The sequence below is a fragment of the Chionomys nivalis genome, chromosome 8 (genome assembly GCF_950005125.1).
Source record: "Chionomys nivalis chromosome 8, mChiNiv1.1, whole genome shotgun sequence".
In the NCBI taxonomy this organism is placed as follows: domain Eukaryota; kingdom Metazoa; phylum Chordata; class Mammalia; order Rodentia; family Cricetidae; genus Chionomys; species Chionomys nivalis.
The window spans coordinates 96,560,535-96,582,301 of NC_080093.1; the positions used below are offsets into that span (position 1 = coordinate 96,560,535).

At 40.3% G+C, this 21,767-nt stretch overlaps 1 protein-coding gene across 2 annotated transcripts in view; it reads right to left on the reverse strand.

The window, feature by feature from the left end:
- Fam168a (family with sequence similarity 168 member A) overlaps positions 1-21,767 on the reverse strand; it is a 138,588-nt gene that overhangs the window by 57,534 nt on the left and 59,287 nt on the right. For both annotated transcript variants that reach the window (XM_057777775.1, XM_057777774.1), the window contains exon 2: positions 9,784-9,871. In XM_057777775.1, the coding sequence (XP_057633758.1) occupies positions 9,784-9,853 (70 nt within the window). In that variant the 5' untranslated portion in view covers positions 9,854-9,871. The remainder of the gene's footprint in view (positions 1-9,783; positions 9,872-21,767) is intronic.

The following is a 21,767-nucleotide window of genomic DNA, read 5'->3' on the forward strand; positions in this document are numbered from 1 at the left end:
ATATATATTGAGGTACAAGTGTAAAAACGCATCAGATGCTATGACATAGTGGTCAGGTTTGGTTTTTCTCTTGCAGCACTAGAGATCTGCACACTGAGCCATGCAGTCACTGCTCAGCTCTAAGCCACCATCTCTACATTCTAATCTCCTTTCTCTACAAAGGAATAGTCACTGCTGCAGTTTACATCTTAGCCGGGGACAATAAACCAACCTTTGGTTTAGGTCATTATCTCGTTTTATAGCAGAGAGAACTAAGATTCATGCAGGCCACAGCCTATCGGTAGTGGAGTTTGGATTCTGGAAGTTGCGAGTATCAGAATGGAGTCACTTACATAAAACCTAGTGAAACGGAATCAGAGGCCATGACGGAGTCTGTACCTCCCAAGTCTCTACAGGGTATATCTTAAGAAATCCCTGCACATATGCCTATTACAGGATTTACTGCAAAAAGCTGTTCAAGACCAAATAAGCAAGTTGCACAAGGACTTACCTAGCAACTGAGATGGCTCTCACCAACGAGCTCATATCAGCCTCTGTAATCAATGGTCTTTTCTTCAAAACAGTTTATGTGAAGTTTTTCTTTTTCTTAAAAATTTCTCTTATACCACAACTTCCCTGAATGTGCCTATGGTCCACTGTAGCATACATATCCTGAAAAGAAAGCCATATACATCCTAGCCTGAGTAAAAATTCTGTGGACCTAGGAAATACTCCAGTGGGTAAAAACTTGTCATGCAAGTGTGAGGACCGAGTCTGGCCCCCGTCACTTGTGTGTGGTGTGAATGAGAACACCTCTACAGGCTCATAGATTTGAATGCTTGGTCCTTAACTGGAAGAGCTATTTGAGAAGGGTTAGGAGATGTGATCTTATTGGAGGAGATGTGTCGCTGGGGATAAACTTTGAGGTTTCAAAAGCCCGAGCCATTCCCAGTTAGCTCTCTGTCTCATGGTTGTGTATCAAGATGCAAGCTCCAGGGCCGGAGAGATGGCTCAGTGGTTAAGAGCATTGCCTGCTCTTCCAAAGGTCCTGAGTTCAATTCCCAGCAACCACATGGTGGCTCACAACCATCTGTAAAGAGGTCTGGTGCCCTCTTCTGGCCTTCAGGCATACACACAGACAGAATATTATATACATAATAAATAAATAAATATTTAAAAAAAAAAAGATGCAAGCTCCAGCACCATGCCTTCCTGCCACCATGGTGCCCACCACCATGGTTCCACCACCATGGTCATGAACTCCAAGCCTCTAAAACCTTAAGTCTCAAATTAATTATTTTATAAGTTGTCTTGTTCATGGTGTTTTATCAGAGCAATAAGAAAGCCACTAAAATACCATGTAAAAGCTGGGCACAGTAGTTTGTCTGTAATCTTAAAAGTCTTATAGTAAGATAGGATGCAGAGACAGAGAATCCCTAGAACCTTACAGACCAGCAAGCCCGCCATACACAGTGCAGTGGTAGAAGTAGACGGTGACAATGACATCGTCCTCGGCCTCCCGTATATATGCTATGACACGCGAGCATCAGTACACACAGACATATACGTATCTGTTCCCCCCAATACACACAAATTAAATAAAATAAGTCTGGAGAGATGTTAATAGAGCAGTTAAGAGTGCTTGCTATTATTTTTGCAGAGGACTGGAGGCTGGTTCCCAGAAGCCATGTTAAATGACTCATAACTGCCTTTAACTCCAATCCCAGGGTATCTGATGCCTTCTGATCTCCTCCAGCACCTGCACACATGTAGCATATATAGAAACATAAATATATACATAAATAAAAACAAATCCTCTGAAAAAGTAAACATTGCTTGGACTTTCATCTATCTCTATATTTTCAATTCCTGTTGACATTCTAGACACCTTCCTCTGTCCAGAACACACACCAGACATCTGAGTGATACTTGGATGCTTATACCATCCCAATATTTTTAAGAAGAGAAAGAGCCAGGTAGTTGTGGTGCATGCCTTTAAAACCAGCACTCAGGGGGCAGAGACAGGTGGATCACTATTAGTTCACTGTCAGCCTGGTCTACACAGTAAGTTCTAGGCCAGCCAGGACTATATAGAGAAACCCTGTCTCAAAAACAAACAAACAAACAAGCAAAACACAAAAGAGAGAGACGGAGAGAAGGCTAAGGAGGTGGCCGGCAGTAAGTAAGAGCACTCACTGCTCTCACAGAAGACCAGGGTTCAGTTTCCAGCTCCCATATGGCAACTTACAACCTTCCGTAGCCCCAGTTCTAGGGTATCTAATGCCAGAAAAGAGATTCCGAGGGCACCAAGCAAACATGCAGTGCATATACAAGCATGTAGGCAAAACATTCATGCCCATCATAAAAATAAAAAAATCTTTTTTTTTTTTTTAAAAGGAAAGGAAAGTATGTACAAATCTTAGCTGTAGAAGAAGACTGATCATTCGTTTCCTGGCCACCCAGGCCCAAAGAATCACACAGAAACTATATTAATTACTACACTGTTTGGCAAATGACTCAGGCATATTTCTAGCTAGCTCTTATATCTTGAATTAACCCATTTCCATTAATCTGTGTATCGGCAAAAGGCTGTGGCTAAAGGTTCTGGTGTCTGTCTCCCTCAGCAGCTACATGGTGTCTCCCTGACTCTGCCTACTCTCTCTCTGTATCTCTTCCAGGCTGGCTATATTCTGCCCTGCTATAGGCCAAGGGAGCTTCTTTATTAACCAATGGTAATCAAACATACAGCAAACAGAGGGGAATCCCACATCATCAGCTACATTCCAAAATTGTATCAACAAACCTTTTCTGAAGCTTCTGGGGAAGAAAATCCTATCAAGAGTCCACCATTAAGGTAAACCTAGGAGAAAGGTATTCAAGTGTCTGCTGGACTTACTGCCTGTCTTTGGTAGCCTGGGTTGACAAATTAAAAAAATACAGTAAGTTAGGTAAATTTCAACAACAGCATGGATTGTGATCTGAGAGTTTTAAGCTGAAATAAACCCTTTCTTCCCCAAGTTGCCCTTGGTCATGATGTTTTATCAAAGCAATAGAAACCTAAGACACTTGTCACTGGCTGCTATGAAAGTGTACATCTTTAAGATGTACACGTGCTTGCTTACAACAAAAATGAACACGTACTAACAACTTGTAAAAAAAAATCGAGTTAAAATCTTTATGTATCCTTTAGAGAAGATATAAATTACTTTAAATCACATGGCCTAAATTAAACTGTCATAATTTCTTTATCTGAAAAGTACTATGAAATTTAAAATCGTTAATTATAAATAATACACATGTTACCTAGCATGTACTTGCAAAATGGCAATTGACAGTCATTACTATCATCAGTAATAAATATTTAATATACTCTATTGAGCAACTCATCTCACTTTGATCCTTCATTTCCAGCCAATACAAGGAATGATAACTTGAAAATGTGTTTCCTGGACAAAACCTATACAAGTTGGATAAAGTATAACGAGCATCTTATTCTCAGGCAAAGCAGATACTTAAGAAAGAAAATTAAATCCTTAAGAATCAAAAATGAGAGGAACCAAAGATCTCTGCGGGGCCAGGTGAGTCTGGGACCTCAGAAGGAGGAGGCCTGAGCCAGGACCTCTGTGGGTCTGGGCACTGGTCTGGGACATCAAAGGCACGAACCTGGAAGCTCTGCAGACCCAGGTGAACCTGGGACCTCTGAGGGAGTGTGCCTGAGCTAGGTTCTCTGTGGGTCTGGGCACTGGTCTGGGACATCAAAGGCACGGACCTGGAAGCTCTGCAGACCCAGGTGAACCTGGGACCTCTGAGGCAGCAGACCTGAGCCTTTGCAGGACCAGCTCCAATCCAGGACCTCTGCAGGAGTGGATCCAGACCACGATTTACAGAAACAGGAAAAAGCCCATAAAGCCGGTAACCTAGGCCAAAGTAAGCCTAAGGCAATGATCTCTACCTTGGGCTGGAGCAGGACTGAGGGAACAAATTCTACAACAGTTATCTAGGCCCGATTGGGCCTGAGGAAGAAAGCTCCACGGGGTGGGGGGTGGGAGCCAATCCAGTCCAGGGCCACTGGCTGACCAGGATTGAACCAGCAACCTGGTCCAGAGCAGACAGGAGACAGCGAACTCCACAGGAACAGGTAAAGGGGAGTAACCCCTGAGTGAGTGAGCCAGAGCCAGAGACTGGTAAGGGTCTGGGCGAGAGTCTAGGACCTCCCAGGAACTAGGCATGAGCCAGGACCTCTGTGGGTCCCCGGAGTTGGTCTGGGACATCAAAGGGAATAGGCAGGAACCTGGAACCTCTGTGGGTCCAAACGTGAGTCTGGGACCTCTGAGGGGTAAGCCTGAGTAGAAAAGATGAGTAGAAAAGGTGAACACACGCAACACCACAAAGAGCAACACAACACCAGTAAAACCTAAAGACCCTACAACAGCAAGACCTGAACAACCAAATATGGATGAAGCAGAAGAAAATGACCTAAAAAATAACTTCAGGAAAATGTCTGAAACTCTTAAAGAGGAAATGAGAAATTCCCTCAAAGAAATGGAGAAAAAGACAAAGAATTGGAAGACATCAGCAAATCCCTTAAAGAAAACCAAGAAAAAAAAAATCAAACCTATGAAAGAAAATATTCAAGACTTGAAAACAGAAATAGAGACAATAAAGAAAACACAAGCTGAGGGAATTATAGAAACAGAAATCATGAGAAAATGACCAGGAACCACAAACTCATGCATGAACAGCAAAATACAAGAGACGGAAGAGAGAATCTCAAGTGCTGAAGATACAATAGAGGAAATAGGTTCATAAGTTAAAGAAAACATTAAATCTAACAAAAGCTTAACCCAAAATATCCAGAAAATATGGGACACCTGAAAAGGCCAAATCTAAGAACAATAGATATTGAAGAAGGAAAAGTTCAACTCAAAAGCGCAGAAAATATATTTACCAAAATCATAGAAGAAACTTTCCCAACCTGAAGAAAGATACGCCTACAAAGATACAAGTAGCTAACAGAACACCAAATAGGCTGGATCCAAAAAAAAAAAAAAAAAAAATCCACTTGCCACATAACAATCAAAACACTAAACATACAGAGTAAAGAAAGAATATTAAGAGCTGCAAAGGAAAAAGGCCAAGTAACATATAAAGGTAGACTTATCAGAATTACACCTGACCTCTCATTGGAGACAATGAAAGCCAGAAGGTCATGGTCAAGCATTATGCAGACATTAAGAGACCACAGATGCCAGCCCAGCCTACTATACCCAGCAAAGCTTTCAATCACCATAGAAGGACAAAACAAGATAGTCCATGAAAAAATAAGATCTAACCAATAACTAGCCACAAACCCTAGATACTAGAAGAAAATTCCAACCTATGGAAGTTGGCTACATCAACAAAAACACAGACAATTGACGGTTTCATAGCAGTAAATCCCAAAGAAAGGAAAAACACACAAATTAACACCATCAACAATGAAAACTAAATTAACAGAAGATAGCAATCACTGGTCATTAACATCCCTTAATATAAATAGACTCAATTTACCTATAAAAAGGCACAGGCTAACAGATTGGATACAAAAACAGAATCCATCCTTCTTCTGCATACAAGAAACACATCTCAACCTCAAAGACAGACATTAAAAAATATTCCAATTAAATGGTCCTAAAAACAAGTGGTTGTAGCTCTCCTAATATCAAAGAAAATAGACTTCAAACTAAAATCAATCAAAAGAGACAAAGAAGGTTATTTCATATTAGTCACAGGAAAAATCCATCAAGAAGAAATTTCAATACTGAACATCTATGCTCCAAATTCAAGGGCACCCTCATAAGTCAAAGAAACACTTTTTGTAAAGCCTTTTTTTTTTTTAGATTTATTTTTGTATACAGTGTTCTGTCTGCACATATGCCTGTAGGCCAGAAGAAGGCATCAGATCTCATGGTGGTTGTAAGCCACCATGTGGGTACTGGGAATTGAACTCAGGTCCTCTGGAAGAGCAGTCAGTGCTCTTAACCACGGAGTCATCTCTCTAGCCCCCAAAGAAACACTTCTAAAGCTTAAATCATACATTAAACCCCACATACTAATAGTGGGAGACTTCAACACTCCACTCTCACCACTGGACAGGTCAGTCAGACAAAAAATGAACTCAGAAATAAGGGAACTAACAGATGTTATGACTCAAATGGACTTAACGAACATCTATAGAATATTCCATCCTAACATAAAGAATATACCTTCTTCTCAGCACCTCATGGAACCTTTAAAAAATTGACCACATAATCGGTAATAAAACAAACCTCAATAAATACAAAAAAAACTGGAATAGCCTCATGTATCTTATCAAATCACCATGGTTTAAAACTAGAAGTCAACAGCAATACTAATTCTAGAAAACCCACAAACACATGGAAATTAAACAATGCTCACCTGGGTCAAGGAAGAAATAAAGGGAGAAATTAAAGACTTCCTAAAATTCGGCCGGGCAGTGGTGGCGCACACCTTTAATCCCAGCACTTGGGAGGCAGAGGCAGGCAGATCTCTGTGAATTCGAGGCCAGCCTGGGTCTATAAGAGCTAGTTCCAGGACAAGCTCCAAAGCTACAGAGAAACCCTGTCTCGAAAAACAAAGAAACAAACAAAAAAGACTTCCTAAAATTCAATGAAAATGACCACACAACATGTCCAAATTTATGGGACACAATGAATGCAGTGTTAAGAGGCAAGTTCATAGCACTAAATGTCTACATAAAGAAGCTGGAAAAATCCCACACTTAGTGAATTATCAGAACATTTGAAAACTTTAGAACAAAAAGAAGCAAACTCACCTAAGAGAACTAGATGGCAAGAAATAATCAAATTGAGAGCTGCAATCAACACAATAGAAACATAGAAAACAAACAAAGAATCAAGGAGACAAAGAGTTGGTTCTTTGAGAAAAATCAACAAAATAGACAAACCTTTATCCAAACTAACCAAAAGGCAGAGAGAGAATATCTAAATTAACAATTTCAGAAATGAAAAGGGGGATACAACAACAGACACAGAGGAAATACAGAGAATCATTGGGTCATATTTCGAAAAGCTATACTACACAAAATTGGAAAACTTAAAGGAAATGGACAATTTTCTGGATAAATATCACTTACCAAAATTAAATCTAGACCAGATAAGCAAATTAAACAGACGTATAGCTGCTGAAGAAATAGAAATCGTCATCAAAAGTCTCCCAATCAAAAAAAGCCTAGGACCAGATGGTTTCAGCTCAGAATTCTATAAGACTTTCAAAGAAGAACTAATACCAATACCCTCAAATTATTCCACACAATAGAAACAGAAGGAACATTGCCAAACTCTTTTCATGAGGCTATAATTACCCTGATACCCAAACCACAGAAAGACATTACTAAGAAAGAATTACAGACCAATCTCACTCACGAACATTGATGCAAAAATACTCAATAAAATACTGGCAAATCGAATCCAAGAATACATCAAAACCATCACCCACCATGATCAAGTCAGCTTCATCCCACAGATGCAGGGATAGTTCAACATACGAAAATCTGTCAACGTAATTCACCATATAATCAAATTGAAAAGTAAAAACCACATGATTATCTCATTAGATGCCGAAAAAGTTTTTGACAAAATACAACATCCCTTCATGATAAAGATCTTGGAGAGAGCAGGGATACAAGGAACATACCTAAACATAATAAAGGCAATATACAAGAAGCTAATTAAGAAGGTGAACCCAAAGAAAAACATTTAGGCGATGATAGGAGACAGAGACAAAGACCCACATTGGAGCACCGGACTGAAATCTCAAGGTCCAAATCAAGAGCAGGAGACAGAGCACGAGCAAGGAACTCAGGACCGCGCGGGGTGCCCCCACACACTGAGACAATGGGCATGTTCTATCGGAAACTCACCAAGGCCAGCTGGCCTGGGTCTGAAAAAGCATGGGATAAAACCGGAATTGCTGAACATAACGGACAATGAGGACTACTGAGAACTCAAGAACAATGGCAATGGGTTTTTGATCCTACTGCACGTACTGGCTTTGTGGGAGCCTAGGCAGTTTGGATGCTCACCTTACTAGACCTGGATGGAGGTGGGTGGTCCTTGGACTTCCCACAGGGCAGGGAACCCGGATTACTCTTATGGATGATGAGGGAGGGGGACTTGATGGGGGAGGGGGAGGGAAATGGGAGGTGGTGGCGGGGAGAAGGCAGAAATCTTTAATAAATAAATAAATAAATAAATAAATAAATAAATAATAAAGGCAATATACAGCAAGCCAACAGCCAATATCAAACTAAATGAAGAGAAACTCCCAGTGATTCCACTGAAATCAGGAACAAGACAAGGTTGTCCACTCTCTCCATATCTATTCAATATAGTTCTTTTTTTTTTTTTTTGTTTTGTTTTGTTTTTGTTTTTCGAGACAGGGTTTCTCTGTGGTTTTGGAGCCTGTCCTGGAACTAGCTTTTGTAGACCAGACTGGTCTCGAACTCACAGAGATCCGCCTGCCTCTGCCTCCCAAGTGCTGGGATTAAAGGCATGCGCCACCACCACCCGGCTCAATATAGTTCTTGAGGTCCTAGCTAGAGCAATAAGACACACAAAAAAAAGATCAAGAAGATACAAATTGGAAAAGAAGTCAAACTCTCACTGTTTGCTGATGATATGATAGTTTACATAAATGATCCCAAAAATTCTATCAAGAAACTTCTACAACTCATAAACACTTTCAGTAATGTAGCAGGATACAAGTTTAACCTTGGCTTCAAGGTAAATTTCTTGAGGAATAAGGCAAGATAGTCAGAGAATAATAGCATTCCAAACAAAAGAGCAACATATATAAAAACTTGAAGAAAAAAAAAAGCCACACTGGAATGTAAGAGTTTTTATAAAGATCAGTCTTCAAATCAGCTACTTGTGTTCAATTAACTAATTTTGAATTTGTGGTGTCCACTATGCTTGTGATTTTCTCATCTGTGAAATGGTGATAATGAGCTACATTGTATATTATTTACTTTACAATGAAAGTGAGGGCCCAGAGAGATGGCTCAGCAGTTAAAGGAACTCGTTACAAAGCCTGATGGACCTGAGTTTTATTCCCCAGAACCCACAAAGTAGAAGGAGAGAACCAACTCCAAAAAGTTGTCCTCTGTCTTCAATGACTGTATCAGAGTATGGAACACACATATAAATGCATGCGTACACACACACACACACACACACATGCAAAATTAATTTTAAATAAAGGTGAAATAATACACTAAAGGTACCAACCATAGGCCAGAAACATGGCAGGTGCTGAGTAAGTGTTAACTTCCCTTTTGCTAATAATTCAATAACCTTTAACCAGAGAGTCACTTCTGCTGGTGGGCATGTTGGCACAACCCTTTAATCCCAGCACTCAGGAAGCAGAGGCTGGTAGATCTCTGTGAGTTCCAAGCCAAGCTGGTCTACATAATAGGTTCCAAGGTAGCCAGAGCTAAGAACTACATAGTGAAACTCTGTCTGTCACCTCTACTTTCATCACTATGGGACCCTAATTAAACACAACTTTTCCAGCTTCTCAAGCTTTGCCAGGGCTTTGGGAACTCGGGAGTAAATTGTAAGCCACTCAGCAAGTTAGAGTCATTCATGGAAGAAGGGGTGAAAAAGAATAAAGGAAAAGAAAAAAAAAGAATCATGGGAGTAACACCAGCTAAATTCACTAAATAAATATAAGAAACTATCAAAGAATAATTGAAAACCAATAATCCATTATTATACCACTTACCAGTATAGGCCATGTTCTTAGGGTTGCCATAAGGAGCCCCAGGTTGCACGGGGCTGTAAACAGGGTTCATTGTGGAAGACTGAGGATCCTACAACAAAAGACAAATAAAACAGCATTGATTATTGATTGCTCATTGCCTCTGACATCATCTTCTCCTCTAAAGTCTTCAGCTATGCTCGAAGAGAAGCAGCATGGTATAGGGAAAAAAAGGCTAAACAGAGTATAATACTTTTCCCATTTTACAGATGGGGATGACAGAGCAGAGGAGTGATATAACTTGTTCACTGTCAACTCAGCCACTTCAGTCACTTTAATATTAGTCCCAGTATCCCATAGAAAGTTCTTAAGGCACTGGGTGGCATTGGCCAAATCACTTTTCCTCTTTGACTTCAACATTCTAATAACAGATGGATTAGCTAACCTCTGATGTTCTCTCTCTTCAAGACAAGGTTTCTCTAGGTAGTTGTGGATCAGCCTGCCCCTGCCTCCCGAGCGCTGATCAAAGGTGTGTGCCACCACTGCGGGCTGGTTCTAATGACGCTACCTCACAAGTTGGAAAATGTCATACTTTTTCCGTTTAGCAAGGGAGTCTGAGTATCTGGTAGTGAGCACTTAGCCTGCTAGAAGGAAGGAACAGCAACTGTTTGGTCTATCCCCCTCTTGCCTGTAGAAGATAAGATAAAAGCTACTAACAGCCTTAAAGGAAAAACGGAGGAATTTTTATTACATCTATTTGTGTGCTCAGCTACAGCATTGTGTGAAGGTCAGAGGACAACCTGCAGAAGGATTTCTTCTTCCATTATGTGTGCCCAGAGATCTGGCCACAAGCATCTCTGCCTACTGAACCATCTTAATGGTCTCCAAAGGGTAAATTTGATGCCACTGGACATCCTAATGCAAAAAAAGAAACATAGCCAAGACTTCTTGCCAAATTTATTAAAGGGAAATAAATAATCTTGGAAATTAGTGTGCAATAACTATCACCGGCACAAGAGCTCTTAATGCCCTCAATGAAGGACATTTTCCATTCTGATTAATGGAAAACCTGTTATTATGCTCTATTAACCAATTTGTCCCATCTTCTTTAGAGAGCCATATCTTACACATGAGCTGACACATGCTTGAATACGTGTCTCCAGAAATATTACTCACACTCCATAAACATCAAACAATTCTCTCCTAACTAGATTTACATGATAGATGGGCAATTTTTTAGGTCATTGACTTCTGTTTCACCCCAGGAGAGGGAACAAGTTAGATGCTGAAGGCAGGCAGTGAACATCTGGCTTGATGACAACAGTGACTAATTAATTCTGTCCAGGGTTCTGGAATGAGAGATAAGGAGTTCTCAAGGATAGGACACTAGGACCATCAGATAAACAAACAGGAAATAACACTGGTAAATTTCATAATCTAAAACTTTCATAAATTTACCCAACGCAAAGCCCTGGCAAACAATGCCAGGATTAACAGGGTCAATACACCCATCTACAAATTAAAGCTACAACTTGAGGATATATGTTAAAAGAAAGTATGTGTATTTTCAGCTCAATTTAGCAAAAACTATTTTCACAACCAGAACTGAGAATTAACTCTGAGGCTAAACTTACCTGCTAACTGTGAAGTAATAAACAGATGTAAACAATGTGTGACAACAGAGACGACTGCTTGAACATTTTCCCCAACTCAGACCTTCTCCTCCTTAGCCAGTTCTCTCCCTAACAAGTCAGTGTCAAGTAAGACTATTAAAATGCTGCCGTGGCTTGAATATAGTATCCACTAAGAGGCATGTGTAAGAAACCTAATGGCCCCCGTAACAATAGTAAGAGGTGCAATATTTAAGACAGCACGAGGGATCTGCTCTTATGAACGGATTAATCTGTTATACTGGGAGAAGATAAATGTGGTTTCTTGTACTCTTTCTTCTAACCTCTGGTTCTGTTCTTTCTGCTCTTCTACCACGGAACGGCACAGCAAGAAGACCCTTGCTAGACACCTGCACCTTGCAGTTGAATTTCCCACCTCCATACCCGTGAGCACACAAATTTCTTATTGTTATAAATTATCTAATCTGTTATAGCAGCATGAAATAGACTAAAACACAACTGGCCCTACAAACATCTGCACATTCTTCTACAGAGAATACGTTCTTTGCTGCTGATTGGACAAAATATGGAATGTTTTCATAATCAAAGAAACTCATCAGCTGTGAAACAGAGCTCCTGCTGCTCCAAAATGAGAGTCACAGACAGACACAGGAGACCACGGCATGGACATAACAACATGAATTCAGTCCCAACCGTAACCGACAGAAGACATCTGCCAGGGTCTACTATCTGGAATAAACCAGGTATGGTGATACAAAGCTGTAATCCCACAGTGAAAAAGCTAAGGAAGGATTGCTGAGTTCAAGGCCCAGCCGGGATACACGGTAAGATTCTGTCTCAAAAGTAAACAAACAAACAAAATAAGACTATTATAACCACTTCATGGGAACTGCTAAAATCAGAGTTCTTAGCTTGTGAGTGATTATCCTTTGCAATAGAATCTGTATACTGCTCATGATTTCAGCAACAGTTCACAAGTTATACTGTCAGGACAATTCAGGTTCTACAACTACCATCTATCAAAGAAAACCACAGGCAAGTGTCCTAGCCATTCTGAGTCTCAATCCCTCTAGTCTCAGAATGAAAAAGAATATTATAAAAAAGTTTTTGTTTGTTTGTTTTGATTTTGAGAGACAGAATTTCTATGTGTAACAGCACTGGCTGTCCTGGAACTCTGTAGACCAGGCTGGCCTTGAACTCTCAGATCCGCCTGCCTCTGCCTCCCAAGTGTTGGATTAAAGGCGTGCGCCACCACCCGGAAAAATTTACTCTTTTTAGGAATATAGTTCTGAGCCTAAAAAACGTATTCAATCATACAAATAACATCAAGTCTATAATCAAGATGTAAAGACTTTTATCACTTTCAACTCTTTGGTCAACAGTCTTTTTGGTCAATCCCCGTCTTACTCCCAGCTCCTGACAATAACGCACCTATTTTTTGTTGTTGTAAGGATTTTCTTTATAGATTCAGAATCTATATATACAGTTCTTTCTTAAAGTTAGTCAGCTAACTGGTATTATTGTTATTTCAGATGAGATTAGAAGAACTACTGAGGAAAAACATAGTAATCATAAAACGGATCAAATGTACATATTTTGAATCTTCATCTTTTTAAAGATGGACAGTCTAGTGGTGGCGCACGCCTTTAATCCCAGCACTCGGGAGGCAGAGGCAGGCGGATGTCTGTGAGTTCAAAGCCAGCGTGGTCTACAAAAACTAGTTCCAGGACAGGCTCCAAAGCTACAGAGAAACCCTGTCTTGAAAAAAAAAAAAAAAGACGGACAGTCTAAAGCAGTCTAATCCAATATAATGTGTGCACCATGTGAGTGAGTGTGGGTGATCACAGAGGTCAGAGGGCATAGAATCCCCTGGAACTAGAACTATAATTGTGAGCTGCTGGATGTGGGTCCTCTGAAAGAGCAGTGAGTGCTCCTAACTACGAAGCCATCTCTCCAGCCCCAATGTATCAGCTACGGATGTACTAAAAGGCAGAACATTTGCTTAGCAAGCAAAAGACTTTGGATTTGAGTTTGTGTATCACATATCCCTTTCCCAACTCTGCACTGAAAGAGGGAGGAAGGGACAATCTTACAGCTGTGCTGGCTAGTAAGCTCTGAAACGCAGCCTGAGATAATAAGAGGGTTTTACTTTTATTTAGTAATTAAATGTTGACATTTATTCAGAATAGTATTTTACTCAGAATTTTTTTAAAAGATTTATTTATTATGTATACAACATTCCTTCCATGTATGCTTGCATGCCAGAAGAGGGCACCAGATCTCATTATAGATGGCTGTGAGCCACCATGTGGTTGCTGGGAATTGAACTCAGGACCTCTGGAAGAGCAGTCAGTGCTCTTAACCTCTGAGCCATCTCTCCAGCCTCAAAAAATATTTTTTTATGGATATATTTTACAAAAGTAGCATTCTACTATACTTGAAAGGTTCCTTATATATCTAAATGTTTTCCACTGTATCACTTTATAAACTACAAATAATGAATTCAAGAGTTTGAAGTAACCCCATTTAGCTAAATGAACTGATTCTATTTCACAGATAAAAAATTAGTCTGAGAAAGAGCAAATGAACTATGCAAGACCACAAAGCAAGCAGAAGGTAGAATTTAGACTAGCGCCCAAAAGGATCAAAGATTTAAGAGTTAAAAATATACATCCCTTAGAAGCAGAGGAAGGAAGATGGGGAATGCACCTCCATAATCTTTGATTGACAATAATCTTCCAGATATGCTATGATAGCAAAAAAAGGTAGGAGGGGGACTGAAGTGGACTTAAGTAAACAGTTTAATTTTGTTATTATTGTTATTATTATTATTATTTTTCCCAGAGGAACCACCAGCCAGTGTGGTGGCAAAATCCTGCAATCCCAAGTAACCCAAGAAACTGAGGCAAGAGAATCTCGAGTCCCAGGCTAGCCTGGGCTACATATACAATATGACCCTGTGTTCAGAACAACATGACAGTCAGGCCTTATGGCGCAGGACTATAGTTTCATCTACCAGGGAGTGAGTAGGGTCACAAGTCAGTCTGGACTACAGTGCAAATTCATTCATTGCCAGTTCTAGCAATTTAATGAGAGACCAAATCTCAGAAAGTAAAATAGAAGGCTGGGGATATGGCTCAGTGGTAGACAGAATACTTGCCTGCCTTGCTTGATGCCCCAGGTTCAATCTCTGTACTATGAACAAAACAAGGACACATCAAGAAAAAAAACCAGACAAGTTACAGGATGAAATTGCCTTTTTCTTTGAAACAGGGTCTCAGGTATTCCAGGCTTGCCAGTCTCAAAGAGCCTGTGCAGAATAACCTTGACCTTTTGATCTTCCAGCCTCTACAACCCAAGTGTTAGAATAACAGGTATGTACCACCATACCTGGCTTTCAAATTGCAGATCTAATACAAGATTTGCATTTAGAATGTGTAAAAAATGTATATAGCTCAATAGTTAAAATTTTTTCATATCCTAATTTTTATTTTATTTTATTATTTTATTTTTATTTATTTACTTATTTATTTTGGTTTTTCGAGACAGGGTTTCTCTGTGGCTTTGGAGCCTGTCCTGGAACTAGCTCTTGTAGACCAGGCTGGTCTCGAACTCACAGAGATCCGACTGCCTCTGCCTCCCGAGTGCTGGGATTAAAGGCGTGCGTCACCACAGCCGGGCCTCATATCCTAATTTTTAAATGTATTTATATGTATGAATGTTTGTCTGCATGCCTGGTGCCTGCAGAGGTCAGAAGACATTGGATCTCCAGAAACTGGAGTTAAGTATGAAAAGATGCAAAGCAAAATCACACTGAGGAGCTGGAGAGTTGGCTCAGTAGTCAAGAGAACTTCCAGAGGTTTTAAGTTCAATTACCAGCAACCATATGGTAGCTCACAACCATCTGTGATAAGATCTGGTGCCCTCTTCTGGCCTGCAGGCAGAATACTGTATGCATAATAAATAAATAAAATAAAGAAATATTAAAAAGTCGCACTGAGATGACACATCCATAGGATTGGCTGCACTGAAAACGAAAGGTGGTAGGGTGGGAATACGACTCAGCTGGTAGAGTTCTAACATGCAGGAAGCCGTGGGCACCATATAAACTGGGTATATGTTATACAGTAGTACCTTACAAACTGAAGGGAAGAGGAGGGAGGTTCATGGGACTATGGGAGTAAACAAACTTCACTTGTTTGGGAAAGTAAGAATTTGCAAAATTCACAAGAGCTCTCTCAAGAGTTTCAGAGCAGTAAACAACTGGTGAGAGAGGAGAATGACTGACCAAGCTGCAGAAAGGCATCTCTTAGAGGTTCCTGCACGTTGTGCAAAGAAGTCCACAGACATAGTTGTCCCGGACTGTCACTGGTACGGAGGTGGGCTTTTTAGTATACAACTGTCTCTGACTCTCCCACTTCTGTCGGTACCTCCTCACCTATACTCTAAGTAATACCAATAAACTCTGATTACCGACTTCACTTCTGATGCAAATCACTAATCTTTTTTCCCTGTTTTATTTTGTGTACATTGGTGTTTTTTCCTTTGTGTACATCTGTGTGAAGGTGTCAGATGTTTGAGTAACAAACAGTTGTTAGCTGTCATGCGGGCACTGGGATTTGAACCTGGGTCCATGGAAGAGCATTCAGTGCTCTCAACCGCTGAGCCATCTTTCCAGGCCTGCAAATCGCTAATTCGGTCTGTAATGAGTTCCTCATCTGGGATGAATAGATGTACCATGTCTCTCCAGAAAAAGTCTGTCCTACAAGTGTGATGGCATGTTGTTATTCCAGCACTCAGGAGGTAGAGACAGGATTAGTAATTCAAGGTCAATATCTATTACAAAGTAAATTTGAAGCTAACCTGGGCCACAGACACTAGCTATAGTTATGCTGGCAAATTTATAATCCCATTCTGTTGGAGGAGGGCCACTTGCTGGTTCCTGGTCGCCCGGCTAGCTTAGACTCGAAATAACACACAGAAACTGAATTAATTAAATCACTGCATGGTCCATTAGCTCTAACTTCTTACTGGCTAACTCTTACATCTTAATTTAATCCATTTCTATTAATCTGTATATCACCACGAGGTCGTGGCCTTCCAGCAAAGTTTCAGCACATCTATCTCCAGCAGTGGCTCCATGGCATCTCCCTGACTCTGCCTTCCTCCTCCCATGCTATAGTCCAAGCCAGTTCTTTATTCATAAACCAATAAAAGCAACACACAGACAGAAGGACCCCCACACCAGTCCTCAGGAAGAACCCTGAGAATTTTGAGTTCAAGACCAGCCTGAGCTGCACAGTGAGCCCATCTTGAACAAACAAACAAAAGAATATAAAAATATGACTATACTTTGATATACATGTTTTTAGGACAGGGTAACCCAGACTGGTATGAAACTTGAAGTAGTCCTTCTATTTCAGCCTCCCAATTGATGAAATTTATAGTTTTTTTTTTTGACATAGGATAGACGAGTATAATAAAGGCCTGGGGAATGATATGCGAAATCTTTGACATGGTATTCAAGAGCCTTTAGCTCTAACTTGAAGCTTAGAAAACTAAAAGTTTAAGTTCCCAGAGAGACGTGGTATTCAGTTTAAGCATTACTGCCCTAGACTTGCTTTTTTTAGTTTTTAAATTTGTATGTATGTGTGTGTGATTATGTGTATATACATGATGATGCTCTCAGAGGGCACAAGAAGGTGTTATATCCCTAGAGCTGGAATTACAAGTGATTGTGAGTTCTTGATATGGGTGCTGGAAATTTAGTTCTAGTCCTCTAGAAAAGCAGCAAATATGATTAACCACTGAGCCATTTCTCCAGCTCCTGACTTTCTTCTTCCATGCAAGGTTTCTGATATAAGCTTGATAAGAAATACAGCAGTGAATAAGAACAAAGATTCTTGTTTTTATAATCTAGTTGGGAAGGAAACATAAGATTTTTTAATTAAAATCTAAGTATATAACATGGTATAGGTGCTATTGAGAAACCAACAATATGTGAGGAGTCCCTAGGACCGAGGCCGCAATTTTAAACATGACAGGAAAAGGAAGTGTTACTGAGTGACTTCTGAGCAAACCTGATCTGAAGGACCAAGTCATGTCAGACTCTAACAGGAGTTGTCCAAAAATTAAAAACAGCAAATTAAAACTCCTTGAAGTAGAAGTATGTTTGAGATATAGCTTGGAGGCTGAACGGTCAGGTAGAGAGAGTACAGGAAGAACAGGAATTAAAATCAAGACAGGCAACAAGGAGAAAAAATGCAGGCTCTTACAGGCCAATATGAAGATTTAGTTTTTAGTCCAAAAATGGTATGATGGTTAGTTTTGTGTCAATTTGACTGGATTAAGAAATACCCAGAGGTGGGACCTCCTGAGACTGAGAAGCTTCTGTAAAGCAAAGAACACTGTCACTAAGACAAAAAGGCAACCCACTGACTGGGAGATCTTCACCAACTCCGCAACTGACAAAGATCTGATCTCCAAAATATATAAAGAACTCAAGAAACTAGACTTTAAAATGCTAATTAACCCAATTAAAAAATGGGGCACTGAACTGAACAGAGAATTCTCAACAGAAGAAATTCAAATGGCCAAAAGACACTTAAGGTCATGCTCAACCCCCTTAGCGATAAGAGAAATGCAAATTAAAACAACTTTGAGATACCATCTTACACCTGTCAGAATGGCTAAAATCAAAAACACCAATGATAGCCTCTGCTGGAGAGGTTGTGGAGAAAGGGGTACCCTCATCCATTGCTGGTGGGACTGCAAACTTGTGCAACCACTTTGGAAATCAGTATGGCGGTTTCTCAGGAAATTCGGGATCAACCTACCCCTGGACCCAGCAATACCACTCTTGGGAATATACCGAAGAGATGCCCTATCATACAACAAAAGTATATGCTCAACTATGTTCATAGCAGCATTGTTTGTAATAGCCAGAACCTGGAAACAACCTAGATGCCCTTCAATGGATGAAGAAAGTATGGAATACATACATATTAGAGTACTATTCAGCAGTAAAAAACAATGACTTCTTGAATTTTGCATACAAATGGATGGAAATAGAAAACACTACCCTGAGTGAGGTAAGCCAGACCCAAAAAGAGGAACATGGGATGTACTCACTCATATTTGGTTTCTAGCCATAAATAAAGGACATTGAGCCTATAATTCGTGATCCTAGAGAAGCTAAATAAGAAGGTGAACCCAAAGAAAAACATATAAGCATCCTCCTGAATATTAACCTTCATCAGGCGATGAAAGGAGACAGAGACAGAGACCCACATTGGAGCACCGGACTGAAATCTCAAGGTCCAAATCAGGAGCAGAAGGAGAGAGAGGATGAGCAAAGAACTCAGGACGGCGAGGGGTGCACCCACACACTGAGACAATGGGGATGTTCTATCAGGAACACACCAAGGCCAGCTGGCCTGGGTCTGAAAAAGCATGGGATAAAACTGGACTCACTGAACATAGCGGACAATGAGGACTACTGAGAACTCAAGAACAATGGCAATGGGTGTTTGATCCTACTGCACGTACTGGCTTTGTGGGAGCCTAGGCAGTTTGGATGCTCACCTTACTAGACCTGGATGGAGGTGGGTGGTCCTTGGACTTCCCACAGGGCAGGGAACCCTGATTGCTCTTTGTGCTGACGAGGGAGGGGGACTTGATCGGGGGATGGGGAGGGAAATGGGAGGCGGTGGTGGGGAGGAGGCAGAAATCTTTAAGAAATCAATCAATCAATCAATAAATAAATAAATTAAAAAAAAAAGAAATACCCAGGGGGTTGATGAGATGGCTCAGCAGGTAACAGCATTTGCTGCACAACTAACAACTTGAGTTTATTCAATCCCAGGCCACAGAAAAGTAGAAGAGAAACCAACTTGGCAAAGTAGTCCTCTGACTTGCACATACCCTGTTGCACGAGCACGCACATATGCAACAATAAGCAACAAAAATACCTAGAAATGTGGTAAAACATCATTTAAATTATGACTTTTTAAAAAAGATTCATTTTATATGTACGAGTGTTTTGCCTGCATATTTATGTATGTGTATCACATGCCTGGTACCCAGATGTCAGAAGATGACATCAGATCCTGTTGGAGGAGGCCACTTGTTCATCCTGGCCACCCAGAACCAAAATAATTACACAGAAACTGTATTAATTAAAACACTACTTGGCCCATTAGCTCTAGCTTCTTATTGGCTAACTCTTATGTTAATCTAATCCACTTCCATCAATCTGTGCATCACCACGAGGCTGTGGCCTACCAGCAGTTTCAGTACGTCTGTCTCCGGCGGCTCTATGACGTCTCCCCGACTCTGCCTTCTTTCTCCCAGCCTTCAGTCCAGTTCTCCCCCCCACCCCATCTACCTAAGTTCTGCCCTACTAACAGGCCAAGGCAGTTTCTTTATTCATTAACCAATAAGAGTAACACATAAACAGAAGAACCTCCCACACCATTTCTCCTTTTCTGTTTAAACAAAAAGGAAGGCTTTAACTGTAATATAGTAAAATTACATATAACAACCATTTCAGCCCTGAGCCACATACTTCTTATGCATGAAAAAAAAAAAACCCTATACTTAAATTTTTAAAATTACAATGTATTTGTGGAGGGGAGAGGCACATGTCACAGCATGAATGTGGAAGTCAGAGGAAAACTTAAGTCAGTTCTTTCTTTCTACCTTGTAGATCCTAAACCACCTCACTGACCCAAAATCCTGTACCTTTTAAATTAATTTACTCCGTACACTTTTTTTTTACATTTATTTATTCCTCATTTGGTGAATTTCCACGTCCCATGTGGCCAGCTAACTCCACTAAAACCTGAGAGAGCTTGAAAAGTAATTGTAGACACAAAAATACAGAGTTTAACACAGCTTCTTGCTGTTTGCTAGTGGTGTGCCTCAGCTCCGTTAAGAGAGGTTCTCCTGATTCAGCCATAGCAGAAAAAAAGTCGTGCAGTCTTAAAACACAGCTTCTTGGGTCATTCCACTAGTGCAATCACTGGCTATGGAGCATTTGAATGGCATTATGGGCTGGGGGTTTGTGTGCTCACTCGGGGTTGGGAGGAAAGTGGCTGAGACCATGCTCGTGGCTCTGCACTCCCCACCTGGGCAGGCAGTGGGATCAGGTCTACTAGGCGTGCACGAGGAGAGCATGGCAGATTCCTGCCGCCATAGACAGAGATATTTCCAAGCTGCACAGTGCTCTGCATGGCAGATTTAGCTATTACTCAGATAAAAAGGGTTTATGTGCTGCACGCTCATTCTCAGAGTTAAATTGCTGAGCGCGGCTCCTACCTAGCAGTTCCAGAGCAGGCAGAAATGGTACGTCCACCATTCTGAAATTAGAGAAAGGTGGAGTCAGCATCCAGAGCAGCTGCAACCAAGCTGCTTACTATTTTAGAAGCTCTTCAAGACAGCAGAGAATTACAGATAACGCAGTAAGGACAGATTCAGACATAAAAGAACTCTAAATGGGTCACAGTGTTGGATAATGTACATAGGCTTGGGAGAGAGAAGAAAAAGAGTATAGAGAGTTGAAAGAGAAGTAAAAAAAAGTCTTTAAAGGACAGAGTTCAGATTAAAAGGAGTAAAGAAAAATAAGCCACATAAAGATGGAAAATTCACGGAGAGTCTGAATTACGTATATTATTGTGTTTTCTTTAAATTTTTTGACTGTGAATGAGCTAAGTACAGAGAGACATTTCATTGTGAGGGCTGCTAAGCTAAACCAGCATGTATATTATAAAGGTACCATGACTTTCAAATTTGGGTCTAAAGATATGCTGCTTTGGAAAAGTTCTTCTCTTGTTTCCACAGAAGATGAGAACCTGGGTTTGCTTCTAGACCAATATGGTTTCATTGAACAAGAACCCGTGAAAGGTTTCTGTAAACACCCCACAAAGAAAACACTTGGCCCAAATGCTGACTGAGATGAACCTAGCACACTGGATACACCATAAAAGTCCTGATTAACAGCACCCTCAAACAGCAGGAAGTAGTATGGACAGAACTATGCCCATATTCCCAAATATTGTTTATAATTGTTTGCTTACATTTAAAGGGGGATATGCTATAGAGATAAATAATATGCTTTGTTATGGATCTTGGTTTATTGATACAAATTTAAGGTAAATTTTGTTATACTGCATATGTATAGTTCTGTCCTTGTTAAGGTATTGTGTTTATGTAGTTCATTTAAAAATGTAATGTATAATTAAGAAATAGAGGTTAATAGATAGTCATCTATAATAATCAAAATTCTAGTCATGTTAGTTAGGTTTTCTAGATATATACAGAGATATTACAGTTAGTTAGGTATTCTTCAAATCTTTCAGAGACCTCCAGAATATGGCA